Source organism: Pipra filicauda, unplaced genomic scaffold (assembly GCF_003945595.2).
Source record: "Pipra filicauda isolate LSUMZ 115617 unplaced genomic scaffold, ASM394559v2 scaffold17_size4572894_pilon, whole genome shotgun sequence".
NCBI lineage: Eukaryota > Metazoa > Chordata > Aves > Passeriformes > Pipridae > Pipra > Pipra filicauda.
Genome location: NW_024104287.1, coordinates 544,329 through 562,282, shown reverse-complemented (window position 1 = coordinate 562,282; position 17,954 = coordinate 544,329). Strand labels below are relative to the sequence as shown.

The 17,954-nt window shown below is 49.3% G+C and overlaps 1 protein-coding gene across 5 annotated transcripts in view; it reads left to right on the top strand.

The window, feature by feature from the left end:
• Window positions 1-3,756: 3,756 nt before the first annotated feature.
• LEF1 (lymphoid enhancer binding factor 1) overlaps window positions 3,757-17,954 on the top strand; it is a 71,153-nt gene continuing 56,955 nt past the window's right edge. For 2 of the 5 annotated variants that reach the window (XM_027736669.2, XM_027736650.2), the window contains exons 1-4: window positions 3,766-3,852; window positions 4,372-4,603; window positions 5,482-5,545; window positions 7,018-7,151. In XM_027736669.2, the coding sequence (XP_027592470.1) occupies window positions 4,394-4,603; window positions 5,482-5,545; window positions 7,018-7,151 (408 nt within the window). In that variant the 5' untranslated portion in view covers window positions 3,766-3,852; window positions 4,372-4,393. Of the gene's footprint in view, window positions 3,853-4,371; window positions 4,604-5,481; window positions 5,546-7,017; window positions 7,152-17,954 lie in introns of all 5 variants that reach the window. The other 3 variants (XM_027736659.2, XM_039379885.1, XM_027736642.2) reach the window with 2 other exon arrangements.

Genomic DNA, 17,954 nt, shown 5'->3' with positions numbered 1-17,954 from the left:
GAAACTTCTAAATCTTTCTTTTTTTGTGCTTTGCAGTCCTGAGGGAGCAGGGGGAGCCCAGAGGTGCACCTGGGCAGGCAGGGTGTGCAGGGCGGCAGTGGGACTCCCTGGGGTTCCCCTCCCGCACCCCAGATCTGCCACCCATGCACCTCACAGCCCATAAAGTAGTCTTGCAGCACCTCAGCATCGGGGAGCCGCAGGGCAGAGCGTGGGCTGCCGCAAAAGGCGCCCGGCCAACAGCTCACCCACTCCTCGGGGGGCCACCCTCGACATTTCATCCCAGGGGGAGAAAAATCCGCGGAGGGTTTGCCTAGAAAGACTCCCTCCGAACGGTCACTGGCCTCTCGGGCGGGGGGAAGGGGACTTTTTGCCGCTGTTTGCTCGTGTGTCAGGCAATATAAAGGAGTTTTGCCCCGGGGCCGCGCAGCTACGGACCGGCCGGGCGCTGCGGACGCGCTGTCGGGCGGCACTTCCCGGCGGAGCCCGCTTGGCTCCACAACCCGGTGGTTTTAAACAAAAGGGTTGGGTTTTTTGGTTCACTGGTTGATTTTTTTTTTCTCCAGAAAATAACTGCAACCCACCTCTGCAAGAATATATTTTACTTTTTTTCCTCCCTCCCGCCGGTCCCCCCCCATGTGCTCCCCCCGCTCCCCCCCCCGCCTCGGAGCTGGCATGCGTCCAGGCCGGAGGATATTTTTTTCTTTTTCTTTTTTTTTTTTTTTTTAATTTTACTTTATTTCCACTGCACATTTCTACTCCAGCTCCCCAAACTCTTTGATCTCCCCCGCTGTCTCCTTACCCGGAAGAAAACCCCGGCTCTCTCAGCTGGGAGCTCGGCGCACACGTGGGCGCCCTGGCGCGCCTCCATGCTCCTGCCAAATTTAGTCACACAAAGGGCCCGGGGGGGGGCCCGAAGGGGGATGAAAGGGGCCGCCGGCGGGACATCAAAGGCGCCGCCGCCCCGCCCCACTCCCGCCCTCCCCTATATAGGGGGCGCCGGCGGCGGACGCCGCTTCGCACGCGAGGGTGTCGTGTGTCCCCCCCGCCCCGCTTGCTGCGCCTGGGGGGGGGGGGGTCGTCCTTGGAAGCCCCGTTCCCCCTCTCCCCGGTCAGCCCTCCTAAAGCTCTAAGGGGCTCATCCCGCTGCCCCGACCTCTGGTGCTCGCCCGCCCCGGAGCTGACGGCGGGTTTGCTCTCCCTATTCGCCCCCCCCTCCCCGAAGACTGGCAAGCCGGGATGGCCGTCGGGGAGTGCTCAAAGTGCGGGTGCCTTCAACGCTGAAATGCAGAAAAACCCAACTAACAAAAAGCCACAACCCCCTCTAAAACGCCAAAACCCCCTCAAACGACCGAAATAAAAAAAAAAAAAAAAAAAAAGGCAAAACCCGTCCAAAAATAATTAAAAACCAAACCAAACCAAACAAACAAAAAAACCCCAAACCACGGGAAAAACACAAACCCACGCTAAAATGAAAATAAAATAAAAGAACACCTAAAGCGCAAAAATAAACCCTGTTAAAGCACCAAACGGCGCGGTAGCCGCTGCGGAGCCCGGTGCCGGGCACGGCGGCGGGCGCGCTGCCGGCGGCGCCGGGAATGTGGCGGGGTCCCGCCGGGCGCGAGCGGGGCCACCGTGGGACGCCCCCATACCCCGGGCCTTGCCCCCCCCCCCGGTCGTGCACTCCTTCCCAGCCCCACGAACTGCGAGTAAAGCGACAGCTCTGAATTGTCTCCAGTCGAATCTGACGCTGGAGTTGAGGTTTCCTGAGTTTATCTTCTTATCATAAATCATTACGGTTTCCACACGCACACATCCCCCCGCCCCGGTCCCGCCGCCCCCATCCCGGCCCTTTTTTGCCCTCAAAATCTTTCCACCAAAAACCGATCTCGGAAAAAGTCCAGCCCACGTGAAGGAACGGCGGAGGGGGGGGAGGCTGGAAGAGGGACCCGGTAATGAAACAGACGAGTGGCCGCCCTGCCGGCTTCTCCGGCGGGGACCCGTGTGCCTGCTCCCGGGGCACGCCGCCCCGTCGGGGGAACGGGTTGCAACGCTCAGCCTCTCGCCGCAGGTTTTTTTTTTTCAGAACGGGACCGTCCCGGAGCAGCTTCGCCCAGCCTGGGTGTCCGGTGTCCGCCGAGCACCAGGAAAGGGAAGAGAGGAGGGAGGGATGCGGAGATGTGCGTCTCCGCTCACGAACCATCCCCGAGTTGTCTGTCGTTTTCCAAACAACCGCTTCCTCATCGCCTCTCTCCAGCCGCCTCCGGGAGAGAGGGGGTTTCCCTGCATCCAGGGAGCATTGCACAATTAAGTACCTTCCCAGGGGTTAGATTTCTAATTTCTTTCTTTCTCGATTATTTATTTCACGCACTTGTTCCACTTGGCAAGTCCATCCCCCGTTTTCCACTACCTTGCTCCCTTTCTCGGGGTTTGGAAGGTCTCATTTCTCAGCTGGATATTAATTACTCGTTCGTGGGCGATGATGCAGAGCCGCGGGCGGCGGCGTGGGCAGCCGGGCTCAGCCCGCTCCGTGTCCCGGCCGGCAGTGCCGCCGCGCCGAACCCAGCATCTGCTGAAAACGGATTGAGCATCCACAAGTTCCCGTTCCTCCGGCTCCCGATTCTTGAAGGTTTAGTAACCTGACGGGGCATGTGCAAAGCACCAAGCGCACCTTTGCGACGCCTAAATCATGGGAAGTTGTTTCCTGCAAAATGTGCGCCCACCGCGTTCGCAAAATAAAAGTTGAGGGTCCTGACGTTTCCCAAGCTCAGCGCCTGCTTTTGTCTGGATGATTTTTTTTTTTTTTATTGTACTCGTGTCCTGCAGCAGGGCACGGGAGCTAACGGGGAAGCACGATGCTGGAGGAACGGGACGGGGTGGAGGAATGAATCTCCGTTATACTCTGGCTCCATTTACCCGTCCGAAACCGGGACAAACATATCCCCCCGATCTCTCGGGGGCTACTACTTTTCTGCCGGGCACTTGCTGGATTAGGTGGGGATGTCTTAATTCTGCTCTTCGTCCGAAGCGGGCGCGGGCACAGCCCGGGCAATCCCTCGCACACTTCCCACACCGGAGCAGCGCCATGTGGCGATTGGGAAGGCTCAACAAAGCAGCCCTAAAAAAAGCAGGTCTATCCGCCCTTCCCGGGGATGAGGCTAGTGCCTGTGCCCTCCTCGGCGGGCTCCTGGCTGGGGACGGAGAGAAGCGGCAGCGTCCCGGCGCAGCCCCCGCGGCGCGGACACGCACACACACGCACACGTGTGCATTCAGACACACACAAGGACACACAGACACACGGACACACATTGAGGCTACTCAGGGCAGCCAGAGCAAAGTTTGCCTCGGGGCAGCCCCGCACCCGCTCCCCGCTCCCTCCTCCTCCCTCCCCACTGGCCCCGGCCGCCTCCTCTCCCCGCCCCCGCTGCCCGGCCCTCCCTGCCCGGGCGCGGTGTCAGTCACGGCGGCGGCTTCTTTCATCTCCGCCGCCCCCGCCCCGCCCCGACGGCGGAAAGCGGGCGGGCGGGAGCGATGCTGAAGTTGCGCCGCCGCCGCCCCGAGCCCCACCGCCGCCCCCCGAGGGGCGCCGCGCCCGCCGGCTGCGGCAGGAGGCCCCGCGCCGGGCGCTGAGCGCGGAGGCGGCCGGGGGCGCCGCGCCGGCAACTTTTTTTTTTTTCCCCTGCCCGCGGGCGCAGAGGGGAAGGGAGGGGGCACTTCCCCGCCCGTTCCATCCCTCCCTCCTGTCCTCCCTCCCTCCCGGGGCTGTTTCTTCCTCGGCCCCCCGCCCCTCGCGGTGCCGCCGAGCCGAGCCCAGCCGTGCCCGGAGCCGCGGACGAAGCGGTAGACAAAGGCCCGGTGGGTGCGCGCCGCGGGTAGCGCCGTCCCCTTCACCCGGGACGCCCCCTCCCCCCGCCCGGTTCCCCCCAGCCATTTTAACTCGGTCCCGCCGGGTTGGTGGCAACTTCAGTCGGAGGCCAAACTTCGGCGGGTTCCGCTCCCCACCGCGTCCCCTCACCCCCAGGGGTGAGCCCGAGTCCCGGGGGTTGAAGAGGGGGTCGGGTCTCCTGAGGGGCGGTCCCCGGCGCGGTCGGGACACAAGCGGCTGTATTTCAGTCTATTCCGGCCGTGCGGCGCGTCGGGGCGAGGGTCGCCGCGGGGTCTGTGCCGTGCGGGAGCCGGGGTACCTCGGCCCCGAGGGGGCGGGCGGACAGGCAGGGGTCTCCAGCTGCCGAGAGCAACCCCGAGGAGTTCACGGGATTTTTCCTTCTCTCCTCCTTCTTCTCCTCTCTCCTCCTCCTCCTCCTCCGCCCTCCTCCTCCTCCTCCCCCCGCTGCTCCTCCCGCTCCCCTTCCCGCGGCGGGCCGGCGGCCGCAGCAGACGCCGCGCTGCCGTGAGGATGCCGCAGCTGCCGGGGGCCGGGGGCGGTGGGGGGGACCCGGAGCTCTGCGCCACCGACGAGATGATCCCCTTCAAGGACGAGGGGGACCCCCAGAAGGAGAAGATCTTCGCCGAGATCAGCCACCCCGAGGAGGAGGGCGACCTGGCCGACATCAAGTCCTCCCTCGTCAACGAGTCCGAGATCGCCCCCGGCGCCAACGGGCACGAGGTGCGCGGCCGCGGGGGCTCCGCGGGACAGCGCGGAGCGGAGGGTCGCGGGATGCCGGCGGGCTCCGGCTCCCGCCGCGAGGGAGGGGGGGAGCTTCGGCGGGGCACTGAGGAAAATCGTGTTTCCCAAATTTGCCCTAAAAAAAAAAAGGAAATAATCCCATCCCGACTCCCATCTCTATAGGTGCGGCGAGCATAGCCGGTCGCTCTCCGCGCCCGAGATTGGGCTGGAGGGGGTGGCCCCTTCCGCGCTTCGGCCCGGGATGAGAAAGTTGCCGCGAGTCCCCCGACGGTGCGGTGGTATTAAACCTCAAGCAGCCATGAAATTTCTTCAGTAAAATCAGCGGGGTTGGAGCATTAGCCGTAAACTCTTTAAGGGATTTGCATAAAACTGTTTGGGAAGAAATTCCCGACGCTAAAACAACTTCAGGGCGAGCGGGGAACCTGCCTTTTTTAAAATTTTGCTTAATTTTAATATTTTTTTCACTTTTTTTCCCCTAAAGATATGGTAAGGAGGACAACCTGATTTTCATTATTATTATTATTATTTTGGTATCTTTTTACCAAGAGCGTTTTGACCTCCAAAGCTCCAAATATTTTCCAGAAATTAGCCCCTTTCATTAAATGCAGGGTGCTTCTGATAGAAGGGCTTCGCAAAGCCCCAGAGTTATTCACGTTGTCATAAAACGATCGTTTACACAAACGTTTCTGGTACAGTTGCCTTACAAGAGACTTAAGAGGAAAAAGAGAGATGTTTATCTCATGCTCTAACTTTTTTCTTGCTTCAAGAAGCTGTAGTGCTGTGATCGATAAATGAGCATCCATACAATGACTTTTCTTCTTTATCTTCATTTCTGACGGTGGATTCCTTGCGGTCAGGTTTCCAGACAGACTCAAGCACAGGATTCCTACCATGATAAAGGCAGAGAGCACCCCGAGGAAGGTGAGAAGCGCGCAGTCCTGACAGGCAATATTAGTCTTATTAGTCCCTCTGTGATCATCCACACAGTCCTTACACTGCAACTTGGTTTCTTATGGGAAACATAAATTTACTACCTTTTGGGGAAGAGGGATGCCAGAGTGCTTTCAAAGTACATTTAAAAATGAGATGAACATGTAGCACATTTATCTTGAGTGACCAAATGGTATTTCAGTTGTTCAGAAACTGATAAGTAGGCCAAATGGATCTTCACTGAAGAACTATTTTTAGGATATCAGCTTAAACCTATCTATCTCTTCACTCATACAGTGCAGAGTTGTGTTCAGAAAATCTTCTTTTTTCCCCATAACCAAAGTCTGTCACTTAAATCTCCTCTTCCATATCTAAGCATGGACAGACCTCTTGCTTTTTTTAATGTACCAGCCGGTTAATTTTAATTGAGGAGGACAGAGGAAATAGCAGAATTCACTGAATATCACTTACGAAGCTGGACACGCGTTCAAAGAATGTGTGCTGTGAAGGATGGGAGATTATGTTTAAAATTAAATACTTATTATCACAAGCTAAACCAAATCATAAATTCCATGTGAAGACAGATACAGTTCAGTCCTGGTGCTTTCCAGGACTCTGTGGCAATCTTCCTCCGAATTTGTCATTAAACAACCTAAAAGCAATGATGTCCATGCTCACAGCATTTTGGCAGTGAGAGAGAGGTGCTCGGCTCTGGATAGTTTTCTTTTCAGCCCTGCATCTCCTTAAAACCTCACTTTTAAATAGTATCATTGTGAACGGGCATATAGATGGGAGACCTATTCATCCCCATTTTCAGGACCTGGACTCAAATACTTTATTTTCCTACCACATAGCCTCCCTCTCTTGGCTTCCCTCTTGACTGTAGTGCCATGTGCATTCAACAGCCCCCCTCCCAAATTGTTCGGATCTCCTTCCAAGCCAGCCTCTGCCCTTTATTTGTTCCCAGTGAGCGTAGCCAGAATGAATTGTTTGCTGCAGAGTGGCTCAGTAAGAGAAGGAAATTATTACATCTAGTTATCACCGCCCTATCCTCCCTTTCCTAACAATGATGTTGGAAACCCATACTGGCAATATTTCTAAATCCACAAATCCTAGAGGCATGTACAAAATCGGGGGAAACTGCTCTTTGAGAAATGTGATGTCATTGCTGATGTTTCTACCTTGATTTGAATGGAAACTAGCAAAATAATTTGGTTCCTCTGAGGCTGTTCTGTGTTATAAACTCCTCACTGAGAGTACTTGCTCCTTTAAGAATTAACTTTTCCTAAAAAAATGTTATTACAAATTGCTTCGGACTGCTCTCTGTCAGCAATAATTTCCATGAGTAAGGAAACATTTGCATGCAGAACATTTTTATATATACACAGTACCTGTTTAAGTGCTCTAACTCACAAGAAATGCATAGGTGGGGAATAATGTAATCATTGTTTCGTCTTCCGTAGGAAAGCATCCAGACAGTGGCTTATACAGCAAGGGACCATCATACTCTGGTTATTCTGGGTATATCATGATGCCAAATATGAATAACGACCCATACATGCCTAATGGATCTCTGTCGCCACCCATCCCCAGAACAGTGAGTTATCTCTTCCAACGACTGTTTTTGGCAAGCTGGGTTTCCTCCTGTTTGGTCTGCAGAGTCTGTTCATGATGGGGTTTCTTGGGTAGCTTCAGTTACGGTGAAGGTTGAGCTTCTGCTGTTCAGAACCTCTGTCCAGTGAAGTTTGAGAGCTCTTAGAGGTGTTGGTCATGATGACGGTGGAAAAGCTGAGATTAATGTATCTGAACAGGACTGGAGGCTTTCTTGGGGGGGAGACCTGTAGGATAATGTGTGGCGGAATGATGTAAATGCCGTCTTTGTAGTGACTGGGACAGATATGAATTTTCTGGCTTTAACTTTTCATTTGTTGCGGAAAATCAAGGAAGCGGAACTGCTAAAGTTGCATGTCAGAAAGATGAGAAGATTGGATTTTTTTTTTTTACCTTCAGATGTGGCATTGCTCTCTGCTGATTGATATTTGTTTCTGCCGTCAGTTGGTCTGCGTGAAGGCTTTATCTATCTGGCAGCATTGCTTTGAAACATACTCTATATCTTCAGCCACAAATTGTGAAATGGTCGTTTAGGAATTAATATCAACCATGATGCAGTAGTTACAGCTTTCCTTTACGTTGTGGCGGGCACTGATTCTTCCAGGTTGGTCCCTCTGTTTCCATTGGTGTAGATGCATGTTTGATAGATTTTAATGTACTTTTAATTTTGGACAGTCAATTCCCATTTATTTTTGTAAACCTCTTGGTATACATATAAAACAGTGGAGCGGCAATGTTAAAATGAGCTGTGGAAATTATATTAGCACAATCTGAGTGGAGTGGAAAAAAATTTGCTTGTAGGCATCCTGCTGAAAAAAATGCCACTGCTGTTGTGTGTGCTGTGATATAAGAACTTGGATACTGTTATTTCCCTCTGATAAAGCAGTTTTCCCTCTTACTGGCTCTTCGATTTTTACTTGGAGGTCTCTGTCAAATAACTGGCATTGTTTTGCTCTCCAGTATTCCTGATTTTTATTCAGGGTTGTGGCATTTGACTTCAAAAACAACAAAGAAGGGGGCCTGATCTGTATTGGTAATTTCACAGTAGTAAAACATGTTAAATTAGTGTATGTTTGGAGTCGGAATGACAAGGTACTTTGGCACTGGGAAGAACATGGATCTGCCCTTTTTGTATGTCACTGCATTTGAAAGGTGCAAAAACTCATGCAGTATGTTGCTTTCTATAGCTCTGAGGTTTTTTGTGTATAAATTCCAGTTCAGAGGCCTACAGCCATTTAGGGCGAAGCATGATGACCATGGTCTGTTGTTATTTGTTGTCGTAAAGGCTGTTCTGCAAACAACTTCGGTTGTATTGTGGGGAAAAGGATGCAGGTTTTCAAGAGGGCATTGGGACTCAAACCTGCCCTTTTGAGGACCGGGAAACTTTTTTTTACACCCTCTTTCCTGTGTTACCTTCCTAAGAAAGTCCCGAGGTGCTGGTGTATAGCTTTGAACAACAAAGTCCAATTTAATTATTCACTGAGGATTTTCTCCACATATGTGTGCTGTGGGGCTGCCGTTCTTTACTGATCTGGCATTAATGCTCTCAGAATGTCATCTTGCAGAGGCTCTGGTCTCAGGTACTTGAGGAACTATCCTTTGTGGGTACATTGGAGGGGAGAAAGGGGGGGAAATGCATCTTCTTTCTAAGTGTAAAGCTGCGTGCTGAACATCTGAGGGGCTAATTTAGTTCGGTGCTGCTCTTGCATGTCAGAGCAGCACTACTATTTCAGTAAAATAGTGCTGTTGCAGGGCTGCAATGTTGACATAAACCTGGAGTTCTTTCAGTTTAACCACAAGGCTACACGCTTGAGTTATTAAATAATTTTTTTGTTTAATTGAACTATAATCTTTGTTAGTCTCCTAGCTGACAGTTGAGTTTTAATGCGTGCAAGATCAAAACGCCGCATCCAGGAGATGACATGCTCGCTCGCTCCATGGCTTACCACAGCTCCAGCACCACGGTGCTGCTCACCTTTGTTGGGGTCCCAACCGCCGCCCTGAAGGTTTGCTCTGACTCCCCTTCTCAGGGCAACGTGCCGGGGCTGGGGGGGGTGGCAAAGAGCAGCTGAGATCATCAAGCACTGGAAGTGGAGGTCTCCCCTGGGGTGTCAGTCCCCAGCCATTTGTGCATGGTGTGTACCTGCGCCCTGCTATTTGCATGACAAAGACGCTTCTTGTTGATGCATCTGTTGCCTGGAGGTGTTAGCCGGGATTAAAAAGCTGCCCCGGGGCGCTGAATCTTTTTTCCGCCTTGGAAGGACCTGCTGCCTTCAAACCACCCCAGGGGATGCATCCCTGGGGAATGTCATCCAGACACAGGACTAGGACCATCTATGATGAGGGAGAGCAAAGCTTTCTTGGAAAGGGAAAAAAGTTACTTTCATCAGCACATGTAGGGGGATAAAAAAAGCCCTTTTTTAAAGAAAGAAAAGGCAAATGCTTTACAAACCTGCTTTGTAAAATTAAAAGTACAAATCTATAGGCAAACACAACTTGTCTAATAAACCAAAGAAGAAGGAAACTGAAGTGTAATTTCAGTGCAACTTTTGGAAGGAAGAGAGTGTATGACAAGGATTTAGAATCTTCCAAAGCCTGCTAGAGTGGTCTTGTCTTCCCCATTCTCCCCATCCCCCCTTTTTTTAAAAATTTCTTATTTTTCTGACAACTGATTTACTTCTTGCAAGTCGTATTTGTAGGAGCAGGAGAGCATTAATTACAAGTTCAGGTACAAGCTTCATGCCTCTGTATTCTTATCAGATAGCGGGGTAAGTGGAAAAGCAAAGCAGTTGGTTTGGGTGGCTGCAGGAGGAGTGGCATGTGATGGTACTAAAACCACAGTAACACCTGGTGAATGTGCATCCTGTGTGCTCGAGATATCTTCTGGTGGTTTCTCAGCATTGCGGGGGTACTGAAGATGGGAGGTGGAGACAGCTGTTTGTTTTCTAACGTGTGGGTTTTTTCTTACTCTTTGGTTAACAAGACTAGTTTTGGGGTGGCAAACCTTTCTCGTCTGTTTGATGGGAACGTGGGAACAAAGGAGGTAACTGAAGGAGAATCATTTCTCTGTGTTGTAAATTCATCCAGAAAATAATTTTGTATTTGTTTCTCCCTCATTCCCCATGAATTAAACTTCCTAAGGAAAGACAGAGGATTTCTACAACCTCTCTTTTGCCTGTTCTTATATGTTCTTGGGGGTCTGGCTCAACTGTCTCTTTGTAGCTGCTGGATGTGTTAAATGGGTCGGAGGATACTATAAACATCTTATGGCAACTTGCAAAACACAGCATATCTGTTTGAAAATGATGAGGAATTCTGCTGAGAGAGTTTGAATGCTAGGAACAGCTCAGGACCTCCCCAGCCCAAATTTTGGATATTCCTTGTGTGCTTCTGCATGGCAGGAGGTACGGAGTTAGTTCCCATCTTGAAGAGCTAACATCCCAGGAGAAATCGTGAAAATAATGTGGTCAGAAGGAAGAAAGAGGGTAGAAATAGCAAAAATGAGTGGCTATAGAGCCTCAGTAAGAGGGTTTTGTTTCCCTAGCTACATCTTGCTGTCCCTCTGAAAGCTGGCTGATTCACTCACTTGTGGGGAATTTTTGGGATCCCAAGGGGGAGTATATGGGAGCTGCAGAAGGATACAAACCTGTTTTTTCATTATATTGCCTTTTCATGGGAGTTTGCTTCTTCTGACTATGCAATTATAGGGAATTGCTGGGAGCTGCGGTCAGCTGAAACCTCCGTGGCCCAACATGAAATAGGGTTTCACAGCACCGATGTTGGGGCTCAGCTCCTGCTCCTGTATCAGCCATCAGAAAGCTTTTCCCAAGTTCCCACTAATTCCCAAGTTGGCATCAGAGCAGGATGCCCTGGGGCCCTTAGGCAGCTGTGGTCCTGTCACAGATCTCTGCCCGCCACAACCTCAGACCTGTACCTAAGGAAATGGGTTGCACGGGCAGCTGAGGGGCTTGACAAGCCAGAGCTCACCCAGGACTGGAGCTGTGCAGCTTCACCGTGCACGGTGCATGTCTTTTCTCAATGAAGTTGAATATTACCAGTTGAATGATGTCAAATTAGCTCCTTAAATAGCTTTGAAATCAGGCGCAGAGGAGCACAAAGCTTCCTGACTCTATGGAAGCAGAACTTGATGGGGTTTACTACAGTTTGCCCAGAGAGGAATTTTAACACTATTTTCTGAGGAGCTCAGTGAGTTGCACCAAATGCCAGTACCAGGGAAGAATAGGAATCTGCTCAGTGCTAATAGAGGGATCTCACTGCTGCAAACACGTCTCTCAGCTGCTCTGACTCAAACATCACAGCTGATCAGTCTAAGATACGAATCTGTGAAACACGAACCCAAGCTGTGAATGGTCGTGGGCTGAGTTTTGGTGGTGCTTTCTTTCTCCCACTAAATGAAATGAATCCTCCATTTGGAAAAGGGGGCAGAAGTTACCGCAGTGCCTCTAGGTTGTCCTTGTCTGAAGCTTGATCTGGTTGCTCATGATAAGATGGCATTACCCAAATAGAGTCTTAGGTATGTAATTCATCATTACTGTGGTCTTTGGCACATACCAGTGAAGAAAACACCCCTTCTGCTTTTGCTGCCTTCTTGATTGATGCAATTAGCAAATCTATCTAACTGTGAATGGGCAAGGGTGTCTTAGTGCAGGGGCAAGAATTGTGTGTGTGTGGCTTCAGCGGAGGCATTATCAAAAACTCCACCCATAACAAATCATCAAAGCTGAAGCTTTTGTATAGCAATATGTGTGTATGCTTATGTCCTAAATATCCTTTTTTCTATATATCTAGGAGTTAATTCAATATAAACTTTAAATGGTAGAGCTGCTACTTACTTTTTAAAGTGGTTTAAAAGCAAAATGTCATTCTTGTCTCTTCTCCAACTTAATCCCAGCCCAGAAAAAATGTTAATAAGAATAGCTTGTTATGGGCTGCAAGTGCCAAGGAGGATATGGCTCAAGAAGAAAGCCTGAAGCTCCACAGGTTCAGGCATCAAAAGAGGAAAAGACTTTTTCCAGATAGTTGCTGTGCTGCATGGCTGCAGGCATTGAAAAGCCTGGGTACCGCAGGCCTGGCTTCTCTTGAGTACTTAACTTCTGTTTATAGTTAGGGAAAACGCCTCCTGATATGGGAAGGAAATAACCCACACAAAAGCAATTTAATGCTGCAGTAATGTTTCTGAAGTCTTATTAGAGGCATGTGCTTTTTTTTCTCGGTAGCAAAACACTGTACCTCTCAAGAAGACAAACATACAAGAGTCCTTCTTGATTCGGACACTGAAGATTTTGCAGCCTGCGGTCTATGTGTTGTGTGTCCTGCTGTGATCTCCTGTGCTGCTCTCATGTGGATGGACAGTGATCCAGCATGTGGCTGGTTCAAGGGAAACGCTGCTGTGAGCTGGGCAGTCTGTGTGTCTCGACCTGCTGGAATCAGGCTGTCATCAGTGCATGTCCTCCCCACTGCTGCAGGGAAGCCATGTGCTGTGATGCTCCAGTTGTGCGTAAATGGCTCCCAGACACCCCGAACTGCTTCTGTCCTGGCTAGCAGGCATTTATCTCTAAGCTGGTTTTGGCCATAAGGCGTATTTGGCATCACAACTGTTCTGATCTGGCTATTGGGTTTGGTCCCTTTCTGCAGGACACTGGTGGCAGGCGGCACAGCTGCTTGGCTTTGGGGATTAGTGTCTCTGTTGCTCTGGCCCTTCATAAGCACTAGATTCACTTAAGAAAATTACATTCAGAATAACTTAATCTAGCAACCCAGTGGCTTCTATTTGAGACTTGGGTCTTGTGGATATGTTTATTTAGTTTGGGTTTCCCACTTCAAAGGAATCTGTCCTCTCAGCAAGAAAGTGATTGAGCACTTAAATAAAAATGTATTCATTGAATCTTTGGGATTGAGCTAAAAGTGCAGTAGGGAGTTAACACATGCACCAACTGCGCTAATCAGTCAGGGATTGCCTGTTCTCCTAAAGGGGAAGTGATCTGAACTGCCTGAGGAAAGGTGGCTGGCCTTCCTGTGTCTTCTGGTGGTGGTGTTACTTGCTGGTGCTTCAGTTTGAGAAGAAGGACCTAGAATATTTTTGTCTGTTATCTTCAAAGTTACCAAATCCCTTGTGTAGAAGAGCATTTTCATGGAGCTGAAAGGTTGACTCAACGATTGTTTATTTTCCTTGAATGGCTGTGGATATAGGTAAGGTTGATGCATAAAATCAACAACGTGAGCTTAGTCAGCAAGAATTACGAGTGTAAAGTTACAAGGCTGTGACTGAAGATTTATAAAATGGGCAGTTTAACTTAAAAAATAAGTGTACTGCTGTCACCTGCTGTGACACGTAAACCAGAGAATTGCTTTGGCTAGGAGTTATTAGGCAAGCCAGAAAGCAGCTAATTTCACAAGCGTCTGTCTATCCAAGCACTTTCAGTATTCTAGCTCTGTGCTTCAAACAGTGCAGCACAAGTCAGCGGGCAGGTCTGCTTCACCCAGGCCAGGTCAGGGGGAAACAGTCTCTTGGGAGCATGTGATATCATGCACGTGTTTGCCATGAGGTGCCTTCTGACAATACTGGTGCTTCAAATGAACAGGGGTGCACATCTGCGTGTGCTCCTGGAACGAGGCAGCCCTAGTAATGCTGCATTGGCAAAGAACAGGAGAAAGATGTTTGTGTGACCTTTTTTTTCCCTTCCTTTTCCTTTCTTTCTTCGAACTTTAAAGTAGTTTGAAACAGGCTGTTGCTGTGCATCCAGTGCAACGCCAGGCACTGCGCATACTTGACAGCCCTGCTCTGAGAAACCTGGACGTTGTGGGAGCTGCAACAAACCCCACAGTGACAGCAAAGGAGTGAGATTTCACAGAACTGAAAGGCACGATGCTGAAATCCCATGGATCCTGATGGCAGCTCAGCTTCCCCCTTAGCTGACTTGGACAGAGGTCTGGAAATTGTTTGATTCTTCATGTATGTTCAAAAACAGGGAAAGGGAACATGAGACTTTTGTTGGGCAGTTTTGTTGGCTCAGAGGTGGACAGCGATGAGCTCTAAAATGCTACTCCTGTAGGCTCTGTATTTCTGGGTTGGCGTCCTAGTGACACTGGCTTCTCAGAGCCAACGCTCTGTCTCTGTAACTGGTCACTTAGCTGTGCTATATGACTCTATTTCTTCAATTTTCTGCCTTTTTCTATATTCAAAATTGCCTCAGAGACTTATCTTTGTGACTGTCTGTTGTCTCTCCACAGTTTTGGCATATCTCCTTGCCTTGATCTTTCTTCATCCCTATCAAATCTTGCATTGGCAAGCTTTGTCTAGCATAAAAAAAGTACAATATGGAGGTGAGGATTAAAGGTGTCAGCACATGTCAAGCGCAGACTGCACTCTGGGAGAAGGCTTTTTGCCTGCTGATGTGCTAAAATGCAGATAAACTGTGTCCAGTGATGCAAATGTGTTTACTTTGCTAAAATGCCATAATCCAGTGATTTGTTGAGGGTCTCTAGTTTCTGAAGTTTGGGTGGTGCTGTATCAGGTTTAGGAAGCCTCAGTCACAAATTGGTGATTGTGTTTTTGCTTGCACTTTACTCCCTACCCCCCATCCTGTACTTCCTTCATTGCAATTTTGTATCATTCCCATGTGCCCCCACAGTGAGCAAGGTTCCTGTCACTCTTAAAACACTGTGGCGCATCTTCCCAAATTAATTTTTACAAAGTGACTTTGTTCTCACATCCGTACCCTCTCCTCAGAATAGGGTTTGTGCAGCTTGTTTCATGGTGTGGCACTCCTTGTGGTCTGGTTGACAGCTCTTGTTTACAGGAAAGTTTGGGTGAAACGGGAGAATAGCTGGTCTTGACCCAGTGCAGGGATCCCTCCAAACTGGGGGAGACTCTGATTTGTCCCCTCAATGCCTGCACATGGATTAGCCCCTGAGAAGTGTAAAAATTGTCCCTGTGTTCACATAAAGGTCCTCCTCTTTCAAATACAAATGTACACACAGGTTCAGCCTCTTGGGGAGTTTTTGGGAGTGGGGCAGGGGAGAGCAGGTGGGTGAGGGTCAGGTGTGGGAACTCAGAGCAGTGGGGCAGGCTGTGGTAGGCCTGGGTCCCCTCCAGCCTGCTGGAGATCAACATGGAAAGAGAAGTGAGCTCACCCAGCTGGCACTGGGGTGAGCTTTTGAGGATATTGAGGAAATAAGCCATACAGGGAACGTACTAAAATACATTTTGAAAAACATAAGCAATTAAAATAATTTACCTCAAAGAACGTCCCTTGTTTCAGTGCCCTCTGACACTAGCTGGGCTGTATTTTGGTCTGTTTTTTACTGCTCGATTGCCTCCCGCCTGCAACTGAAATTCAACGTATTTTTTAAGTTTGAACCGAGCATGTTGGATTTGGAAAATTTGTTCCTCAAAACCTTCTCTCTCACACATTATTTCATGTCTTAAATACCCCTGCTATAGGGAGAAAAGGAAGTTGTGCCGGATTTAAAGGAAAAAAAAAGAAATAAAACTTTAAAAAGCTTAGCTCTTAAGTGTGTGGATTTTTCAGCTTTTGTTGAGACTTTTTTTTCCTATCTCAATTATTTTGAGGATATTTCTAAGATAATAGTGCAGAGATCCTGTTTTACATGTAAATCTTCAGAAGGAAGTCTTGGACTGGGAGAACATGAGAAAACGCTAATTTATTAGGCAACTCCCCAGACAGTTTGACAGCACTATTGCAAACACTTTTTTTTTATAACTGGCAACTATAATCTTCTTATCAGAGTGACCTGTAAAAGGATGACTTCATACTTAGTAATAAGGAAATATTAAGGGACTGTAGGAGAGCTGGTCAAAACTCTATTTTGCTTGAAACATTTTTTAGTTCAAGGGCTCTTCCAAAACAACGTGTGTAGGATGCTTTCCCTCCTTCTTTGAAACTTTAAATCCTTCCTTTTATTTCCTTTTCTTTCCAGGGAATACGTGTAAATGAGAGTAGTACAGGCTAATGGGGCAGAACAATAAATATTCTGTCGGGAAATGTGGCTTAATCAAAGCCAGTTCAGAACCCCTGCATTTGGGGCACAAACAGACTTATTAGGAGAAAGAGATCTCAGAGGTAGGTTTGTGAAGCTTGTCTTCCAGCCCTGGCTCCAGGACTGCAAGTAAATACAGCTGAATAGTTAAACAGTTGTGCTCATTGCACAAAAAATGCCCTCCTCTATTAGATGAGTCTTTCTGGCCAATGTCTAGTGGACAGATTATTTTTTCTAGTTCAGCCGACAGAAGAACCTACAGGTGAGTCTTGTGTTTATTTCTGGAGGTAATGTGTCACAGCTCAGGAGCCTGTAGGTCACAAGTCAGCTGTGGGCTGATGTTGGCCTTTCTTGTGTTACCTGCATCTACTCTCCTCTCCTGGGTTCCCCCAGGAGGGGATAGCTGGTTAAGCCAGTGGCTGAGATTTGAGCCTAGGAGGTTAAGCCAGGACTGGGAGAAATGCCTGTGGTATCATAAGTGCCGCTGGTAAGTTATAGCTGTTTCGGGGGTGGAGCAAAAGTTTGTGCCTGCGCAATTAAGCATGAAATAGGTAAATTCTGTGTATAATTGCCCAACCTAGAGTCTAGCATGAGGACGTGACCCGTGGAAATCGCAGCACGTTAAGTGGCTGCCGGCAGATTCCTGGGAGGTATCCCTGGTGTCCACGCTGGCATGGTGTGTGTGTGCATGTGTCATCTGCCTCCCCCCACCCTGCTCCCAAAAGCAAAGGCACAGTCTGGGAGGAGGCTTCTGCAAATGAGGACCTGAAAAAGCAACATTTGTTCAGCATCTTAGAGGAAGTTGATGGCGGAGGTGTTTCCCGAGTTCACTTCAGGAATTCACCTGGAAGACATCTCTCTTATAAACATTTGCTTCTTGGGATTTTTTTGTTTGCTTGGTTTTTTTAGGAAAGCAAATGAGAAGTTTGAGAAAGTAAAAACTGTGATGTGCATGGAGGAAGGGAAAAGAAGAGAATTAAAGCCAGTACAGAAAGAAGAAAGTTTGTGTTAGTGCTGGCTCTGGCTGTGTTTCACACTCAGCCTTTCAATGAAGGATCAAACAATCTACTGAAGTTTTTAAGTAAAAGCAAGGAGGGGCCTAAGAAAATTAGCCTAAAATGTTCTTGTCAAAAAATTCTCGTGTTCCCTCCCTACCATTGCAGCAGCACCCGTATCTTCCCACTTGGTTTTCTGTTTGCTCTCCCCCCTGTAGGGAAGCAGGCTGCTTGCCCTCAGCATCATTATTTGTCTCCCCCACTTTTGTCTCCATCCCTCTCAGAAGTTCAGTGCAAACACAGTTAGATAACCAGCACGGGGTGCTCCCTCTCCCAGGAACCTGCCATTGATTCATGGCTCTTGCACACAATGCGCTGGGAACCGCTGACCAGGGCTTCTCAGCCAGCTCCCCTGGCACCGGTGTGGTGGGGCCTTTGTTGTTTACCATGAGGAAGGGAGGAACTCAAAGCAGCTTTTTAGGATTGCATGGTGGGCACCTGCTGAGGCCTCAATGATGTCCGTGCCCTGCTCTTGGCAGCCTCTGGTGGGAAGAGTGGTTTACAAGGAGGTGCCGGCTGGTTTGAAGCTGGAGGCTTTAAACTTCTTCCTGGGCATCCTGAAATACCTGCTATTTTAATGAGCACCCAGGCTGCGTTCACTGTGCTTCTTGAGCAGTGTACCCCAGTGCCATCGCCTCCCTGGCATTACTTGGGTCATCGGTGGTGTTATCTTTTTTTCTTCACAGCTCCGTAGCTGCAGCCTTTAAACTGTG